Source organism: Paramisgurnus dabryanus, chromosome 13 (genome assembly GCF_030506205.2).
Source record: "Paramisgurnus dabryanus chromosome 13, PD_genome_1.1, whole genome shotgun sequence".
Lineage (NCBI taxonomy): Eukaryota > Metazoa > Chordata > Actinopteri > Cypriniformes > Cobitidae > Paramisgurnus > Paramisgurnus dabryanus.
In genome coordinates this window covers 9801286-9821394 of record NC_133349.1, presented here as the reverse complement: position 1 = coordinate 9821394, position 20109 = coordinate 9801286, and the positions used below count along the sequence as shown (strand labels likewise).

Here is a 20109-nt window from a genome sequence, read left to right as displayed (position 1 = left end):
TCTGACTCATTTAAAAGTCTCCCGTAGAGACATGTCTTTGAAAAGTTTCTTAAAAACGAAACGAGTCTTCGCTATTGTGAGCACGCCTGCCGGGCTTCTACAGCGAAGGAGGGTAAGAAGAGGGCTAATTGGACGTGTTCTAGTTTTAGCGTCTGTGGCGGGTGACTGAGGATACCCAAAATCCCTCTGGAGCTTGAATGAGTCAGTCTGCCCCCCCTTGGAAAGCTTCTCTCCCCCAGTCTCCGATTCACCCGCCTGCATGTCTCTGGAGAGAGGCCATGGCTGTTGTTTCCTCACAGTGTATCTGTTTGTTTGTTTGTGTGCTATAAATGCACGTTAATTTGTGTGTGAAGGGAGCTAATTCATTTTGCATTGCGTGTGTCATTACGTCGACTCCCCGTGAGGATGAACAGAGGCTTTCCCAGAATGCATCAGACAGAATCTATGCTGTTTACTCTGCTGTATATATCTAATTAATTTAACATTAACATATTATCAAATCTATAAGTGCAGTTCACACGGTTGAATATGAAAAACTTTGATGAAAGCATATAGCACATCGACTGCGGCATACATGAGGCATGAGCGTCGACTGTGCATGAACCTGTGCCAGCACAGATAGTGAGATGTGCCGATGTATCATGAGCCGGTTTCTCTGATGAGTTCATATGAGCCCCATCCATCACTTCCATCATAAACGCAGTGTCTGCAACTTGGCTACAAGCACTAAGATTGATCCATTTTTCTGGAAGTGCCGTGTATGTTTCCTTATATTTTCTTTTTCCCGGACATATTTTTATTATGGTGTTACATAATAAGGTAACAGTGAACTGAAGCAATAACAAACAATACAAGAGCGCAAATCTAAATGATGTCAATCTCTGCAAAAAGGAGAATTAGACCATGGTGAGGGGTTAAATACATTTGCTTTTGCACACAAAAAGGCTCAAGAAAAGTTTACATGGTGCTTCTGACATTTGTCAAGATATTGCATCCATATTGTTTGACATCAGGGGCGTACTTTCTGGAGGGGATGGGGCGGAGCTACATGCGTTGATTAAAAACATGTGGACAGTTCAACCACCCAATGCTCAAACCAAATCTACATCATTGCATTACATGCATTTACAAAGTAAATCACCGTACTTCATCATCATTTAGGAATTGAACCCGCCACCTTTGCAATACCAATTAAACCAAATGAATACAAACAAGATAATATCTTCATATAAAAATGAAATGTGTCAACAGGCAATTCTGTGCAAAGCATATTTGTTGTTTTACAAGTGAAGTGATACGAGCAATAAACCTTTCTGGTGCTGTTATACATTATCAGATTCAGCACTTCTGAAGAGCCACGTGTCCAATTGCATTAGTGGACCAGAGGGAACTGTTGTGTAAGCTTTATTATATTTACTTTCACCTTCACCTGTTACGTCTCATAGTTAGTTAAATTTCAATTTTTTTATATCCTCACCTTGTCAAAATGTGTAAGTTGCCCTCCTATTCATGAGCTTCCGATCCAGGACAGGACCGTAGCGAGAATCGTCTGGTTTGTTGGTTAAGCACAGTTTTAAAATCACGGAAAGGAACAACTGATCAGTTAATCGAGTTGTTCAGCACTCTTCTCAATTAAATGCTCAAACTGTAAGAAGTTATGCAAATAAGCTGCGCTGTGTGACTAAACATGTGTTCTTGTTTTTTTTTATTGAGTAAAAGAATATAAAACAGAGCATAACATTATACAGTTATATACAAAACAAAATATAGTGGTAATTGGACATCGGGCATTTGAAAATAATGTCATAGTGCTTTAAACATGTTAATGACTTTTTGTTTTTTAACAATTTTAAAGAAGAAATAAAACATTCAAATTCTGCTAAAAACACCTTGAAAATCGGGGATGCATTTAAATACTTTTGTTTATGTATATAGAATTTAGCCTGTAATATGAATAAATTAACAATATACTCAAGATCTTTGTTTGCATTGTTTTCATAGTGTACAATGATATCCTTTAAAGAAAAAAAATATTTATCCTTTACTTTACTAAAGATATAGGTTGCCAATTCTTTGCAAAAAACTTGGGTTATGTTACAATAAAAAAAATAAATGTGTTAACACTTCTTTCTCAATTTTACAAAAGGAACATAAATCATCAATATCAGAATATTTTGAAATTATTGACTTAACAAGGTAAATGGTATGCAAAATCTTAAAATGTATTTCTTTAGTTTTGTTATTTATACAATATTTAAAGGGAATTAACCAAGCATTTTTCCAAATAATATTCTCGATAATAGAGTTCCAAAAGAATTTTCCTCTGGGTATTAATTTATTTTGATTTTGTAATATAGTGCAGATATGTTTGTTGTTGCATTTTTTTTATCATTCAGTGCAAGACCATTTAACATTAATTTGGGTTTTATCATCACTTTAGAGTTATAAAGAACATGACCTTTAACAATAATAGTAAGAGGAATAGCTTTACAGACTGAATTAAATTCCTTGAAATGAACAGGGAAATTGTGGATTTGCATAAATTGTTCACTACATGTGTTCGACTTCATGCTGCGCAGACCGTTGACATCAAACTTCTCTATTATCACCGCTGACCAAGCGCCAAAGCAGTGTTTGTAATCTCTTTCTGAATGTGATATTAAAACATTCACGAATGTGTTTGAATGCATGAGAGATTCGGACAGTGATTGTGTTCTTATTATCTTTTTCTGTGCAAGACTGACTGTAGCGTCTGTGTGAATGACGTCGTGATGGGCAGCAGAGGGCGCTGAAAAGCAGTGAAAATGCTCGTCACGACTAATGGTCACGACTTTATAAAGCTGGAAGTAGTAGGAGTTTGTGTGAATGTACAAAAAGGAAATAGCTGGATATAGCTAGGAAAGTCGGATTAAAATAATGAGACCCATTTCAGATAGGTAGAGTGATAGAGAATCTGAGGTAAGTTAGAGATTTCCCTTGTCTTGATGGGCTCCTAATGTATCTTAATTTATATAACTTTTTATTTTTATTACGTTTAAAATTAGTATTATATCTGTTATGTTTTTTCCTTCATTTTTTATCTTACTATTTGACTTTATTTAAAGTTCCCCTTTGAAATACATTTTTTTTCTTATACTGTAGCATGAATATAAAGGCTTTCAAAATGCAGTCTCTCTTATGACATCATTCTGCACTTCAGCTTCTCATCAAATTTGCTTGACCAGTCAAATGCTCTGTAGAATCTAAGAGTCAATACGTCTCAACCAAACTTTCTTTTAAGTTACATCATCGTATCAAACAAAGATATGCATTTCAATTTTGCACTACTTGCATCTTATTATTCTTTGTAAACAGCGAAATGGGGAATGGACAGCTTATTTTTGGTGGGCTAATACTATCTTTTGGCAATACAATACTGTCTCATGGCAATACAACCTTTAATCTCGTGTGACAGCTGCTGAAGTTCACAGTTGAGCTGTGAAATTGGACCCATCAAGCATACAGACCCCAGAGGTTTGACAGAGGTGTAGATGCTTGTTGAGTTTCTTTGTGTGTTGGTGTACTTTGTCCCTGGAGTGAAGTGTTTGTGTGCTTGGAAGGAAAACATCTGTCCCTGTGACTTATGGGTACTAAATGTAATTTCAGAATCAAAACATGGAGGCTTTCAATATGTATGTCATTGTTGTCAGCTAATCAATGTTTTTGGTGACAGACACCACCAGGTTCATTGTTTTGTAGAGGAGCACTATCAAATATCTTGTTCCTGAGGTGAACATTTAGGGAATTAAACTTAAAATTGAACCATTAAAATGATCACATATTAAGACATTTTAGGTTTTGTCTCATCCCATCCTAAGTGCATAAAAGCGTTCCCATTAAACTCCTCCCTGAAGATGGGCTAACACTGATTAATTATTCATGAAGGCGATGCTTTTAAAAAAAACACTGCATTGCTGTGTGACGTCAGGTCACCTGACCAAGAACCATCAGCTGACTTGAAAAAGTTAATCTTTCAAGTATTTTATTCCTGTAGCATTGCTCAGGGGTATCTGTATGTCAGCAGTATACATGCATGTGCATGTTACACTCAGAGAGTGAAGTTTTTTTTTTGTAGTGCAGGTAATTGCATTCTGGATGAAAGCATCTGTGAGGTAGCCTGGAGCCTGAGCTGCAGTTGAAGTTTATTTCTGAAGCACTCTTCAAAACATTAAGCACATGATGTTGTTTTAGAGCATAGAGTGGTCTGTGATTGTGGAGTCTATAGCAGACTCATCACTCACGGTTTTCGCCATTACTGCCTACAAAATAGCTATATTACAGTATTTCAGTACTAATAAGCTGGTTTGGATGCCAAATATGCAGCACTGTTATGAGCAAGAGCAGATGCCACACAATAAAACATACAGCAGTTTTGTCACCAATAAATGAATTTCTTAAAAAAAAATAGTCTAACACACCATAAACCTTTTTCTATTGAAGTAAAATCCATTTTATTTTACCATTCAAAATACAATAATGTCATATTTTGGCCAAAAGGTGCACAAGCTTCTCTTATTTCCAGTGTAAGTGCAGGTTAGTGTCAGTGTTGCCTCGTATTAGAGCTGGCAATGAGTAATGGATGTGTGAAGGAGGATCTCTATTTTTGGCTCAAATATTGGATGTTTAAATAGGAATGAAAGCTTGGAAAAGTTGAATGGCTTTACATAACCTTCAGTGTGCAGCATTGAGTGCAATAAAATGCATTTCACGCTTAGACCTGAGTAATTAAAATGTTATGGTTTCAATAGTTTTCTGAAAAAATTTGAGCATCTTACCACAGATAATAATTTTGACCAAATGTGCAAAATAAGCCTCCATTGAATTGGCATTACTTGTTACCATTCAGAAATGACAGAACCGAATTTCCAACTTCATTGACTATTCCCTATACAGCGATTTGCTAAATAGTCCACTGTAAATTTGAACGCCGATGTAGTTATCATGTGCCGACAAAGATCTCTGTCACAGTAATATTTATGTAAACCGGTGGGGAACCTTCAGGGCCTCCTACGCCTTCAGAGAAGGCCAAAAAAATTTAAGAAAAATATTTTTTTATAATAATAATAATACTAATAAATAATAAAGTATTCAATAAAAATATGCTTTTAAATTTTTACATTTCTATTTAATTTAATTTAATTTAATTTAATACAATACATTTAATATATTTTCTTTCATATGTTCTAACGTTAAGCTTACTGTCAGGTTCATGTCATGAAAACATCTTATCCAAGCAGAATCGTCTGTCTCTATTAAGGCCCGGTTAGCGGGCTCATTCATTGGTTAGGACTTCACTTATCCCAGGGAAGGGCAAGCTATGTGTTTTGGTGTGGAGAGTGACGGGCAAATCGACCAATCACGCTTTGATTTCAAATGGGCGGGTAAAAAACAAAACATTGTAAGCCTTCATGAAGTCCTATCATGCACCAAACTGGATGCGAGCTGCTGTAAAACACAGAAGAAGAAGAAGTCCTAATCATAGATAGTTAATATTAATACAGTCTAATGTCCCGAATCTCTGCGGTGAAAGTGGTTGAGGCGGAAAACTTGATTGACGTTGTGGCTAGCTTGATAGGGCTGAGGTAAAAACGAAATTACTTAAAGGAATAGTCAATTTTCTTAAAAGAAAAATCCAGATAATTTACTCACCACCATGTCATCCAAAATGTTGATGTCTTTCTTTCTTCAGTCGAGAAGAAATTATGTTTTTTGAGGAAAACATTGCAGGATTTTTCTCATTTTAATGGACTTTAATAGAGCCCAACATTTAATACTTAACTCAACACTTGACAGTTTTTTGAACGGAGTTTCAAAGGACTATAAACGATCCCAAACGAGGCATAAGTGTCTTATCTAGCGAAACGATTGTCATTTTTGACAAGAAAAAGAAAAAATATGCACTTTAAAACCACAACTTCTCGTCTAGATCCGGTCGTGATGCGGCAGCGTGACCCCACGCAATACGTCAAGAGGTCACAGAGGACGAACGCGAAACTCCGCCCCAGTGTTGTTGAAAGAGGACCGTTCCTACGTTGTTGTATGTCAACTGATACTAATTAATGTCTTTGTGGCAAATTATTGTTTACAATGGTCCGCAAATGTGCGTTTTATATATGTAACACATGACCTCCCTACGTCACTACGCATTTACGTTAGGTCACGCTGGACCAGACCTAGATGGAAAGTTGTGGTTTTAAAAAAACATATTTTTTATTTTTCTTGTCAAAAATTTCATTTTTTTTTCTTAAAATAATACATGCATGTGTGTGTGTTTATATATACATAATTATTATACACAGTACACACATATTTATGATGTAAACAAAAACTTTTATTTTGCAAACGATTAGTCACAATTAATCATTATGCAGCCCTATTGCCATTTGCGTTTTTCTTTCACCGCTTCCACATTTGATGAGGAAAGGTTGGGTTGTACCTTTCACATGAGTTGTACACAAATCCGAGTGCTCTGTGGGTAAATGTTAAAAAGTAAAAAACACATGTAGGGGGATGAGTTGTTTGCTCAGAATTCAGACAACACTACAAAATGGCCGACACCCTTAAATAGTGCAAACTATTGACAGTTTCATCGCATGCACGTGCATTGTCTCGGTTATGTGTCTGGCCCGAAGTTAACTTCTGGCATATGCTTGTTTATTGTTCTGGCTACTGGTGACAAAACTGACCAAATGTTTTGGTTTCCATAAGATGAGGGGAGACGGCAAGCATGGATCACTGCTGTGCAAAGGAGGTTTTGGCACTTTGTCAGGCAGGCAATTTTTAAGTACCAAACATTGCATACATTAATTTTACACAGTAATAATAGCTCAGTGTAACGGTTGATACGCTTTAGCTGTGATTTAACCTAAGGTAATTTACTGGTTATTTATTTTGCTTGTTATCAGAAGTAATAGTGGGTCTCTATTGTTATTGATTCTATGCGGAAATCTACCGGAAATTAAGTTTGTTCCACAAAAGCTGTTTGTTGTTGGTACCGTCGAAACGTCTATGCTAGTTTTTTTGGTTTCAAAATGAATGTGAAAACAGTGTAAATGTAAATGCAGTGGGAGGGGCTTTGACAGATTGGTTATATGGAAGATCTTACATTTAATGTTCTCACTGGTCGTGATCTGCTCATCTCTCCTCCTGTCAGTCTTTGCATCTTTTATGGATTCCCCTCAGCAAACTTTATAAAGTCCACTTGGAATTTTGCATGCAGTCTGTGGCAAGTCCAGACAGCAGCAGTGTGACTGAACTGCCTGAGAGAGAGAGAGAGAGAGAGAGAGAGAGAGAGAGAGAGAGAGAGAGAGAGAGAGGCTGGCAAAGTAGGAGGGGGCAGCTTTTCCTCGTTCAGGGACAGCTGGGCAGCGAGATAAGTGTGTCAGAGTTTTAGTGCGAAATCGTGAAGGAGACTTTTGTGGATACCACCAAAGTTAAGCTTGGAGATGAACACTCAGAAGACAATTTCTATACCAGCCCCGAAATGAATGTAAGTTTGAGATCTTTCTTCCTTATAAGGGACGAATGTTAACTCCTGATTTTAGGGTAGGATGTTCCGAGAGGAGGGGTGACTTTTTGGAATGCTGGTGGGAGCGAGGAAAGTTAGAAACTTAATTTATTGTTGGAATGTTTTTCTTGGCTCATGCTGGAAATGTTTTTATGCAAGTTTTTATGAAGCATTTTCAACAGCTTCCACTTGGGACTGTTTTCCCAGGGAAATTTTATTTCACAGATATTCCTCTTTCGTAGTTTTGGAACCATGTTAGTATAAACTGAGCCAAAGGAGACAACTTAGTATGTTTTAGAAATATTAAAGATATTACATTTTGGTATTCTTTCAGGTATATTCCTATAGCTTATTTGATACATGATGCTAGCATTCCCAAGATTATAGGTTAATTTTCATGGCAACACACAAATAAAAATATTTAATAACACGTTTAATGCATTGTAAGTCACTTTGAATAAAAGTATCTGCCAAATGCATGAATGCAAATGCAGTGTAAATCTTAAATTTCCCCTTGCTTTCCACAAAGTGTTACATGCAGTGTCAAGTAAAGAAGATAAACGTCAAGTGCAGGTCAGGTAGTCTTCTGCCTCTCCATTTTATTGCATCCTTAAAGGGCACATTTTACGCAAAATCATCTTTACAAGCTGTTTGGACATGAATGTGTGTTACAATGAAAAATCTTCCTGTTTAGTCCCTATATTAAACCAAAGCAATTTATTAGATATGCTGTTTTGATTCTCTTGTTAATGTGATGTCACACAAACAAAGCCCCTCCCACTGCCACTGCCTGACTGGTTTGTTTTACCCAAAAGCTTTTTCGTCAGCATGTCGTAGCGCCAATGTGGCTAAAGATACCATTGTCCCATACTGTATTCACAGGAATCAAATTTTAACTGAAAGCGCTCACTGTCTATTGGTACAGGAGTGAGGGCAGTAGCGCTCATTTTCATGTAAGGGTACACGCATTTTTGCTCCCCCCCAAATAGGGGCATTTTGGACATGTTAAAACAAATGATATGTGGGGTATTTTGAGTTAAAACTTCACAGACACCTTCTAGGCCACCTGAGACTATAATTACATTTTGTAAAACTGGCCACAATACCTTTAAAATCTGTGCTTAATTGCCTTTGATTTGATTTGCATAACCACCTTCCATCCAAATCTTTGCTAATTATGTTAGTCACCCATCAACGGAGAAACAAAAACAAAATAATGCAAATAAGCGTCCACTGAGGCTCTAAATATTTTTTTCATGTGACTTTGAATTGATCCTTTGCATATCACATGAGGCCTGAACCTTTCACCGTGTGTACATCAGACTGAATTACATGACAGTGTGGAACATTGTGTTTCATATTGATTATGCATTCGTGGGCATTTTTATTGATTTTTGCCCACTCCATGTATGACCTTGAATGTGACCTCATTCGCATGTGTTTATTTAAACCGTGTGATGCCTGTGTGGTGTCGTGGAGCGAGGGAGAAAATGCACTGGCCTTGTTTAATGAAATATTCAGATGGATCGCTGAAGCTGGAAATGGGGACGTCCCGTTCGGCTCGCTGAGCTCCTATACCTTTTCCGGGAACACGTTATTCCCTTTTCATCACTGAGAGTGGACGCAGGGGGGAATAAGCAAGAAGGGAAGAATATGAGATGTGGTTTACAGGAGAATCTAATGAAACAGTAATAGGTGCCTGGTCTTAAGCGTTACCTTGGGGATTACCGCAAGGCTACAAAACCCGGCTGTTTTACTTAACTGTTTAATAATATTGTTACCTATTTATGTCCCATCTGTTACATTTGTGTGCACTGGAAAAGAAATAGAGCGATCCAGAGAGGGAAGGTCACATGATCTTCACTCATCTGTCAACAGAAGTGGAAGGGAGGCTTTTATTCACTTCTCGTGATGCTTTGGGGCAGGCACTTCTGGACCACTTCTTTACATTATGCATTAGGAACAATGTAACATTTTTGCATGAGTGATTGCAACTACATTGCCACTCAAAACTGGACACAGTTGCTATGTAGCCAAAAAGCATCAGCCATTTTTATATACAGGACTGTTGATAATATCACATAAACAAATATAATATTTTATATAATTGTATCAATTTGCTTGTATGTATTTGGCAGACGCTTTTATCCACAGTGACTTAATATAGCCATATATGCTGGAATGGCATTAATAAATAAATAATTAAATAATACACAGATTTAAGTAAGTGAAATGTATAGACAGTCGGTTGTTATCGCAGAAATAAACCCCGACAGTGTGATCAGGTCCCCGACGCAAAGCGTAGGGTCTTGTATCACACTGAAAGGGCTTATTTTGCGATACCAACCGAGTGCATTTTACTTACTTAAATCTGTGTATTATTTATTTATTTATTAATTAATGCCATTCCAGCATATATGGCTGCCTACATTGTAAAAAAAATCAGTAAAAACTTCTGGCAGCTGGGTTGCTGGAAAAATATCGTGAATTAACGGGCACAATAAATTACAGAAATTGTCTGTGATACAAAAATACAGTTTTTTCTGTAATTTTACATACATTATCCTACTTATTACATGGTTATTAATTTACCTCACAAGTAAAGTAAGAAACATGACACATTGATTTGAAATATTTTTTACAAATGCAGATCTTTTGCAAGATAATACAAGACATTCGAATGTCACGAACACACCATTTGGTTTAATAATTTGTAATTATGATGTCATATATGTTATGAAAAGATATATTTATATTTAAGTTTTGTGTAATATAAAAGGGATATTCCACTTCTTTGAATATATGCTCATTTTCCAGCTCCCCTTAAACATTAAGCTGATCTCCAGGTCTGGCGCTAGCACTTTTAGCATAGCTTAGCACAATCCATTGAATCTGATTAGACCATTAGCATCGCGCAAAAAAATAACCCAAGAGATTCGATATTTTTCCTATTAAAAACTTGACTCTTGTGTAGTTACATCGTGTACTAAGACCGACAGAAAATTAAAAGTTGCGATTTTCTATGCAGATATGGCTAGGAACTACACAATCTTTCTGGCGTTAATAATCAAGGACTTTGCTGCCGTAACATGGCTGCAGCAGGAGTTACGCACTGCCAGAAAATAGTCCCCTGCTATTGAAAGTAACTAAGGGGACTATTTTCGGGTAACTACAGAAGAGTCAAGTTTTTAATAGGAAAAATATTGAAACTCCTTGGTTATTTTTTAGCGCGATGCTAATGGTCTGATTAGATTCAATGGATGATGCTAAGCTATGCTAAAAAGTGCTAGCGCCAAACCCGGAAATCAGCTGAATGGATTTCAAAATGGTAAGAACCAAATGTTTAACTCCAGGGGAGCTGGAAAATGAGTATATTTTTTGCAAACGTCGCAACTGGCCAATCAGATTTAAGCATTCCAATGAGCCGTGTAATAATAGAAATTAATCTTTGTGTGCAGAACTCCAGTCCAGACTCTGTGGACTCCAGTGAGGAGGTCACAGACTCAGAAGACAATGAAGAGGAAGACCTTGGAGTATTGGATGACCAGAGGAGCATCATACTACATCTGTTATCTCAGCTCAAACTCGGCATGGACCTCACGCGGGTACACACACATATTACTGTCCCACTGACAGCAGGCATCTGTTTCTCTTTTCACCAGTAATGTGTGGGTCAAGGAATAAACAACATTTCCACAACAGAAATATCTGCAGTAGAGCTACAAAAACAAGAGTTTTCTCAGTCTTTGCATGATTCAGACATTTTCATTATCATACACCCACTGTTTCACATACCAATACACTAGACAGATTTATGCAAAAAAGCATGGATCTCATACTTCTTTTTATGCAACACCTAAGTACAGTCTTGCATGCTAATACATTGTCCAGTCTGTCCCAGAGGTTAAGATTTTAAAATGTTTGTAATAAGAGTCATGTTATTAACACTATTATAGCTCTGTGAAATTATACTTTATGTAATCAGTTAACAGGATACATTATCTGATTACGTGTTCCTCTTCATTTTCTAGGTTATGATTTTAATTAACCAGTTCAAGTGTGACATGATATTAGTGGTGTGATATTATTGGTCTAATTATAGTTCATATGATAAATGGATTGTCGTACTGAGATGTTACAGTTGTAGTGTGTGTGTGTGTGTGTGTGTGTGTGTGTGTGTGTGTGTGTGTGTGTGTGTGTGTGTATATCTGTGAGGGTCTCAGGGAATAAACAAAGCATTGATCTACAGAGCCTGTATCGCAAAGAGAAGATAATAGCTATATCATTAAACCGTCTCAAAGCATTACATGATGATGTTAAACTAATGAGAATTTATTAATGAAGGGATGCACGCAGGTGATTGAATGTAGGACTACATTTACAAGCCATTTATCATACAGTATAAGAGATCCAGCAACAAAAAATAAAATTTGAATGCAGTACACTTATGATTGGATTACCAAATACAATTGGTTAATACAATTACCAGGCGTTTAGACCTCTATTTTCTTTTTCCAGGTGGTTTTGCCAACATTTATTCTAGAGAAGCGCTCGCTTTTGGAGATGTACGCCAACTTCATGGCTCATCCGGACATGTTCTTGGCCATCACATCCGGAACCACGGCCGAGGAACGCATCATTCGATTTGTGGAATACTACCTGACCGCCTTTCACGAAGGTCGCAAGGGTGCTGTGGCCAAGAAGCCTTACAACCCCATTCTGGGGGAGAACTTCCACTGCATATGGGACGTACCGCGAGATAAAGTGCGACCCCTGAGGACTACAAGCTCAAGCCCGGCCCCTGCGGTCGCCCCCTCTGTCCAAACTTCCTCCACAGAGGGTGTTGGATCTTACCGGTTGCATTTTGTGGCCGAGCAGGTGTCCCACCACCCTCCCGTCTCTGGATTCTACTGTGAGTGTAAGGAACGCCGGATATGTGTTAACACCCATGTCTGGACTAAAAGCAAGTTTATGGGCATGTCTATTGGAGTGTCAATGGTCGGAGAAGGTGAGTTTGACGTTGTGTCTCCACATTTTCAGCATGATAAAAACTGTCACAAAATTCAGATTAAAGTGATAGTTTACCCAAAATTGAAAATTCTGTCATAATTTACAGGACCATTATATCCCACAGCAAATTATATTTTATGTTTTGAAAAACAACTACTGTATCACATTTAAAGGGATAGTTCGGCCAAAAATTATATTAAACCCATGATTTGCATATGTCCATAATTTTTCAGACAATGACATTTTCAGTTATTTTAGAAAATGTTTTAGATCTTTCAGTTAATCAAATGTGAAATTATGGGGTCCACGACCTTCACGTCCACAAAATGTGCATCCATCCTTCACAAAATAAATCCAAATGGCTCCACGATGATAAACAAAGGTTTTCTGAGGGTAATCCACGCAGTTTCGTTGTAGAAATATCCACATTTAAAACTTTATAAACGAAAATAACTCTCATCCGGTAATGCCACCATCTTAGTCGCGTCCACATTCAAGGTCAGAGCTTTATGCAGCCTACGGAGGCTACTCTGCTGCTGCTCTGTGCCCCCGCCCTCCGAATTTGTCATACGTCACTAAGAAAAGTGCGTATACTATGCTATTAATCTCTTCTGAATACAGAGGAGTCTGAGATGGCGGCGCTACCGGAAGGTAGTTATTTTAGTTTATAAAGTTTTAAATATGGATATTACTATAACAGCACCAAGCGGATTACCCTCAGAAGGCCTTTGTTTATCATCGTGGAGCCGTTTGAATTTAATTTGCGAAGGATGGATGCACATTTTTTGGACTTGAAGGTTGTGGACCCCGTAACTTCACATTTAATAACTGAAAGATCTAAAACATTTTCTAAAATAACTGAAAATGTGTTTGTCTAAAAAACGATGGACATATGCATCTCGGACAGCGTGGGGGTGAGTAAATCATGGGTTTAATATCACTTTTGGCCGAACTATCCCTTTAATGGCTTTAGCCGGTTGAGGGAAAAAAATGTTGCCCATCCATAATGTTTTTACTCTGTATCTTTATAGACTATTTGCATGTTTGCAAACAGAGATGACGTTTTTTTGTGCGTGGAGCCCAACTGGTAGCAGAAAGTGACAGCTCTGCAGTACCGGTGTGAAGTGTTTTAGTGTTAAACTGTGATTTTTATGGATCCGGTGTTCTGTCAAAGTCTGTTTCCCCTATGTTTCTCTTTAGTGTTATGTTTCTTATAGCGTTTTCATTACGTTATGTTAATTTTTTTAGATAGATTAAAAGTTTAAATGGCTTCATAAAGTTGTTTTGTTTATGCAATCCCTTGTTGGTTCGTATGACTTAGTTTTCTTCATAACTGTTTGGTTGAAGCTTGAGAGTTTGCTCATTTAGGTGAAACTGTTTTTCCCAGACCATTCAGTTGTCCATATAAAGAACACACTGTTTCCAGATCAGCTGATTGTGGTTAGATGGGCCTGTGTTCCCCTCAGGGCCTGTGATACTTACTGGTGCTTTTATTTGAACTCTGTCTCTCTCAAACACTTTTTTTACATTATATTTACTTTATTTACATTTATGTAGCTATTTTTCTTAATTCTGCTCTGTTAATTGGATGATCATGCAGGGTGGTGCTAGCAATTGTATTGTATGGTCAGCTGGGACTTTTTAATTGCTTATAAATTGGCTTGCAGTAATCCTCATGAGTAATGCACTTTGTATTAATAAGAACCGCAGAACGTTTAGAGGAATTGAAGGCATTGTGGGTCAAAATATGAATTCCTTAAGTCTTCTATATAAACTGAAATCATTTTATTCAAAACAAAAAATTACTTTTACACAATAATTATGAATCATTCACAATAACCCCAGTAACATCTATTAAGCGAGTAAATAATTTTTTTTGTTGTTGCAGGTGAAAAAAGTGCACTAAAATACACTCTTTTTTAATGTAATATTTTCACACGCTAGTTTTGTGCTTAAAGGGACAGAAAGTAGGGTGTTGTAGGTTTTATTAATCAAAATCAATGTCTTTATTCATAAATATGTCCTTGTTGGTGTCAAATGACCTCTGCCAGTGATCTAACTTTTCTTTGTAAGCTTAGAATTTCTTCTCTTTACTTACATTGAACAGATAAGTCCAAGGAGGCTTCCATGTCGTTCTGCGGTATTAATAAACTATAATAGCAGAGAGGGACAAAAAGCACTAGCCTACCAACCCGTTTCCACAACGCGTTTTCATTCAGAACACGTGAACCAGCTGAAACGGACAAGGTGATCAGTGAGTACATAACAGCTACCGTAGTTGCAACACGCATTTGGAAAAGCGAGGCGCTAGAGAGCACTATTCGTTTGAATGCAAAATACAATTTCACCACTAGATAGGGGTAAATCCTACTTATTGTCCCTTTAATATACAAATAAATAGTCTTTGGTACTCAGTAGTAAGTGTTCTCAACTTTGAGACATTTATTTCAATGTCAGTTCTCACACGGCTGTCCGATCACAGTGGAGTGGATGGTAGGCTTTCCGTGATAGTCGGTGAAACGGTGATTACCGGTTAGATCACTTGCCCACTACGACACCGTCGTTTTGATATTTTCATAATTAAATAATTTAATTTTGTTAGAGAGAGCAAACACTTACAACTGAATGTATCTTCTGCCTGAATTCATCGGAGCTGAACGCGTGTCACGTCACAGAGCAGCAGGTGTCAGATTTCATTTATTCTTATCAGAGTGTGCAAGACGAGCTGACTGACCAGACAATAGCAGAAGCCGCATGCTTACTCGTTTTTGTTATAATATACATATATGATGTTTAATATAAGCGAGATCATTTTGGTGTTGTGTTTTTCATCAAGAAAAAGAATAAACCCATCATTCAAGCAGCGCTTTATGGAGAAGTAGCCAGTTGCTCTGCTTGGGACTGGCGGGTTCTGTGAGAATTACTTGCGCACACTGACTCAAGCACTTAATTAAACCAGCTGTTGCACTCGCACTGCACGCAAATTCATAAGCGATTTAAGCATCTTACGCAAGCACTGGATTAAACAGTTGCGTAATTCAAAACTGAAAGTAAAATGTGCGCGTCTGCATGCACATTTATAAGCCCCTCCCACCCGGTGATACCGGGATAACCGGGTTTGTGACGCGCTGATTAACCGGTGGGAAAATTCTGTCACCGCGGCAACCCTAGAGGATGGGCGGGATAAACATCACAACAACCAACCCGCGCATAGTACAACAACTGATAAACAAAGCAGAAGTTTTGACCAGCTGAAGAAAGCTTGCAGTCGGTTGAAAAAGAGTCGGCGTTTAAAAGCTTTGGTGTGCACGCCCCCTAAGTAAGTAAGGAAAATGCAAAAACTAAGACGGATTTTGCAGTTTCTCTACTGCAAATGTCAAAGTGAGTGTTTAAAATGTTAAATAAGGCACTTGAACAAAAGGTAGGCCTACATTCACATTATAAGTAATTTTGTTGCTGTGTGTCGCTCTTCTTTTTCAATGAGTGTCATAAATAAATGAGTTACGTCCACTCTAGTAACTGACGAGAGACGGATGACGTGAACTCCACTGCTTCGCTCTCATTGGTAGTCGCTCATCAACTGCATAAATTAAACTTTTCTCAACTTTGTCGCACAACTGGACACGCCCCAACCGGTAGCCAGCGGTCACTGTTGTTCGTGTTTCCAAGCTTCCATTGAAATGATTGAGATTGCGTTGCTTTGCTACTGCTAGTCTGAATGCAGCTTTAGTGAATGTCACCACCAATGAATCAACGGTGTCTGCTCTGTCGAATCTAGTTTCCTCGCGTGTCCATGTGGTGCAGATTCAATTAATTCATCTCTCCTCTAGAAAAGTGCTGACCTCTCCATTCTCACCATACAATGCTCAAACTGCTTTTGGCCCAATGACCTTTCTGGGGCAGAGGGCCAAGGCTGGGAAAAGCTATCCCCAAACCTATTTCTTCGCTCTCTTCCCTGACAACCAGATGTGCTGTTGTCATGCCAGCTGAATGCCCACTGAGATTTAGTCATTAGACAGCTGTCCATTATGTAACTAGGAAAAATGGGCCAGGTCCACTGAGAGAGCTGATTAGTTGCCATTAGTCCACTGGTTAGTTGCCATCCAAATTATACAACTCTATACAGTTACCAATACAATACTGACATATGGGCATTGCTTTAAGATATTTGACTAGTTTGGACTTGAAGCAGAATTTGAACCTACAGTTATGTACTACAATCTCTTTGCTCTGCTAACTTTCTACTATTTTTGTCATTTCCAAAACATCCAGCAAAACACTTTTTGCTGAATTTCGTATTAAGGGCAAGCATTCAAAAGTGTTTGCAGCACAGGGAGCAATGTGCATCAGACCTGCTATCAATATTCTGTTTGGCTTATATTGATTGGTTGTATAAGCACAGCAGGTTAAGCATACTGTATCATTGATTCTTCTCCTGAGCTCTGATCTGTGTGTGTATTTATGTGTGTTAGGAGTGTTACATCTCTTAGATCACGATGAGGAGTACGTGTTCACCCTGCCCTCCGCATACGCCCGCTCCATCCTCACAGTGCCCTGGGTGGAATTGGGTGGAAAAGTTTCCATCGCCTGCCCTAAAAGCGGATACTCTGCCACTGTCACATTCCACACTAAACCCTTCTACGGAGGGAAAGTTCACAGGTGAGATAAGAAATGCCCGTCTCAGACCTACAACGTCTTAAATCAGAAATAGTGTGCTGTTGTTGGAATGCGAATGTCTACAATCTTAAAGATAAAGCTTTTCTTCACAACAATGCTATAGAAGAACCATATTTCTGATCATGGTCCACAAAACTAGTAATAAGGGTGGATAAATAAGCTTTCCATTGATGTGTGGTTTTGTTAGTATATAGGACAATATTACTTTTTTTAAATCTGGAATCTGAGGGTGCAGAAAAATCGAAATATTGAGAAAATTGCCTTTTAAAGTGTCTAAGAAGTCCCTAGCAACTGCTTCCACTTACATCAATAAAGTTTTTATATATTTACGGTAGGAAATTTAGAAAAAAAATTCATGGAACATGATCTTTACTTGATATCCTAATGCAGGGGTCTCCAACCTTTCTGTGAGCAAGAGCTACCTTAATGGATAAAATCTGGAGAGCTACTTTATTATATATTCAAAATGTTTTTGTTGTACTTGTTGATATGTTTAATCATTGTTTAAAATGTTAACAAACATTAAAGAAGCCAAGCTACTATAATTTTTTTAAAATAAATATTAAAATTAAGGCTATTAATAGAATATGCTTTGGCTGGCAACTTAAAGACTCTGTCTTAATTATTAATTAAGTCTTAATTATTTTTGGCATAAAAGAAAATCGATAATTTTGACCCATACAATAGCTGCGTCCGAAAACGCAATGACTTCAGACTGGCATGAAGGCAGCTCAGAGAAACGTTTTCGGACACACTTCATAGGCAGCGTGTTTGAAAGAGAGCGCTTTGTGATAACTAATCACATATTTGGAAACTACAATATTAATTTCTCGCTAGAAATGCAATTAAAAGGTGTAAAAAGTGAAAATATACCTTTTTTTTACACTAAATTTGTGCTCCAGTCGCTTCCTTGGCCGTCATTTTATTATTTCGAACTAAACCTTGCTCGACCAATCACATTCTCATTGTACGCCCACGCATAGAATTGTAGGACAGGACAATGGCGGTATCTCGGGAGTCAGGAAGTAAACCTAACATTGGATGCGGGCATGCCTGATGTATTTTTTTGCTTTTGCTATATCTACCTGTGCTACTTTAGACTGGATTTGTGGTCCAGGGTCACATTGGGGTCGCCAAAGAACCATTTAGTTCTTAAAACAATATTTTTTTCTTACATTTTTATAGTCTAAAGCAGTGGTTCCCAACCTTTTTCACTTCAAGGCGCCAGAGTTGCCCACAACAATATTTGAAGGCCCCCCACTCAGTCAATTTTTTCCACATAAAATTAAATAGAACTTGGAATGACTATAGATGTATATTCGCTACTAAAATGGCAAAAAATGCTTGTTTTGTCCATTTAAAAAAATAATAATTTTAAGTCATTTTGAGGCCCCCTTGAAAATCTGCTGAGGCCCCCCTGTGGGCCACAACCCCCTGGTTGGGAAAAACCGGTCTAAAAGACTGTTTCTAGTGCACACTGTATAACATAACCATTAGTAAAACAGAAAGGTTCTTTATGGAACCATACAGCCCAAAAATGGATCTTCTTATTTATTGCATCTTGTAGCACCCTTATTTTTGTCTATGGTAAAAGTGGATCGTTCACTGGAAGTCATAACTAGGACAAAATATTTTGAAACAAAAATAAAGCTTAGTGCCCCATAGTGTCTGTCACAGAAACATTTGCGACCTGCATTCCATCATTTTGGGTCTCTTTGACTTAGAAACACATTTGTCCTGTCCTGCACAAAATTAAGAGTGCTTTTTTGGGTCAAAATGAGAAACAGTTCGTATTTGTCTGACTACAGTGCTACATAGTCTTCTTTTCTCTTGACTTTCAACAGGGTTACAGCCGAGGTAAAGCACAACCCCACCGGCACCATCGTATGCAAGGCGCAGGGGGAGTGGAATGGAACTTTAGAGTTCACCTACAGCAGCGGAGACACCAAAGTGATTGACACATCCAAACTGCCGGTCATTAGGAAAAAGATCCGCCCACTTGAGAAACAGGGCCAGTATGAGTCAAGGTGAGATGAAAAAGTACTTATGCCATGCAAATAAAAGATAAAGAAGACTTCAGATGATGATGTATGAGTGCCTTGCATTTTAGCAGAACATTTAATAATTCCTGGCTCTTTTATGCAACACTCATGACCATCATACCCTACACTGGCTGAGCCCAGAGCGAGCTGGAGGCTTCACTTAATAATCTCTAATGCTGCTTATTGGCTTATTGTAGAAAGAGATCTGTGGTTCGGCAACCAGACAGGACACAGCAGTTAATGCTATCAGCCTGGCTTTTCCAAAGCTGTGTAATGCAATCAAAAAGACACACAGGCAGAGAGGTGCTTCAGATACTGTAGCGCACACATGCAGTAGTGCAGATAGCTTGATCCCCGAGAGGTCTGAGATCGAATTTGAAAGAGCTTCTGCTGATTCACAACCTTGAGTTGCTTTTCATATCTCAATCGATACGACCAGACGCTGCAACTGTTCTTGGGTCACACGCCCTTATTTTTAGAAATTATATTATTCTTGCATTCTAACCTTATGTACCAGGCCTTTATAAAACATCAGATGACTTTTCTGGCATAGTCTGGTCGAAAAACTTTTCTGATTGGACTAAATACAAACTTTGTGATAAGTTTTAGCTCTTAAAAGAATGTGTTCTCAAACTTGCACGGTTTTTGAAGTTTAAAACCTTTGGACGTTACAAGTCTGTGTTTTACACATATGGCACATCCTTGCTAAGTATGACTGAATTGGGACGTACTACATCCGCCATGTTGATACATTATGTGACATACACATCGTATTAACAACAAATTAGTCGTTGACTGAAGTGACGTTGGCTGCATCCGAAACCGAACACTTTA

General features: G+C 38.0%; 1 protein-coding gene across 2 annotated transcripts in view; it reads left to right on the top strand.

Moving 5' to 3' along the window:
- Positions 1-20109, top strand: part of osbpl10b (oxysterol binding protein-like 10b) — a 47274-nt gene that overhangs the window by 23042 nt on the left and 4123 nt on the right. For both annotated transcript variants that reach the window (XM_065298554.1, XM_065298553.1), the window contains 4 exons: positions 11005-11151; positions 12065-12554; positions 17029-17215; positions 19078-19260. In XM_065298554.1, the coding sequence (XP_065154626.1) occupies positions 11005-11151; positions 12065-12554; positions 17029-17215; positions 19078-19260 (1007 nt within the window). The remainder of the gene's footprint in view (positions 1-11004; positions 11152-12064; positions 12555-17028; positions 17216-19077; positions 19261-20109) is intronic.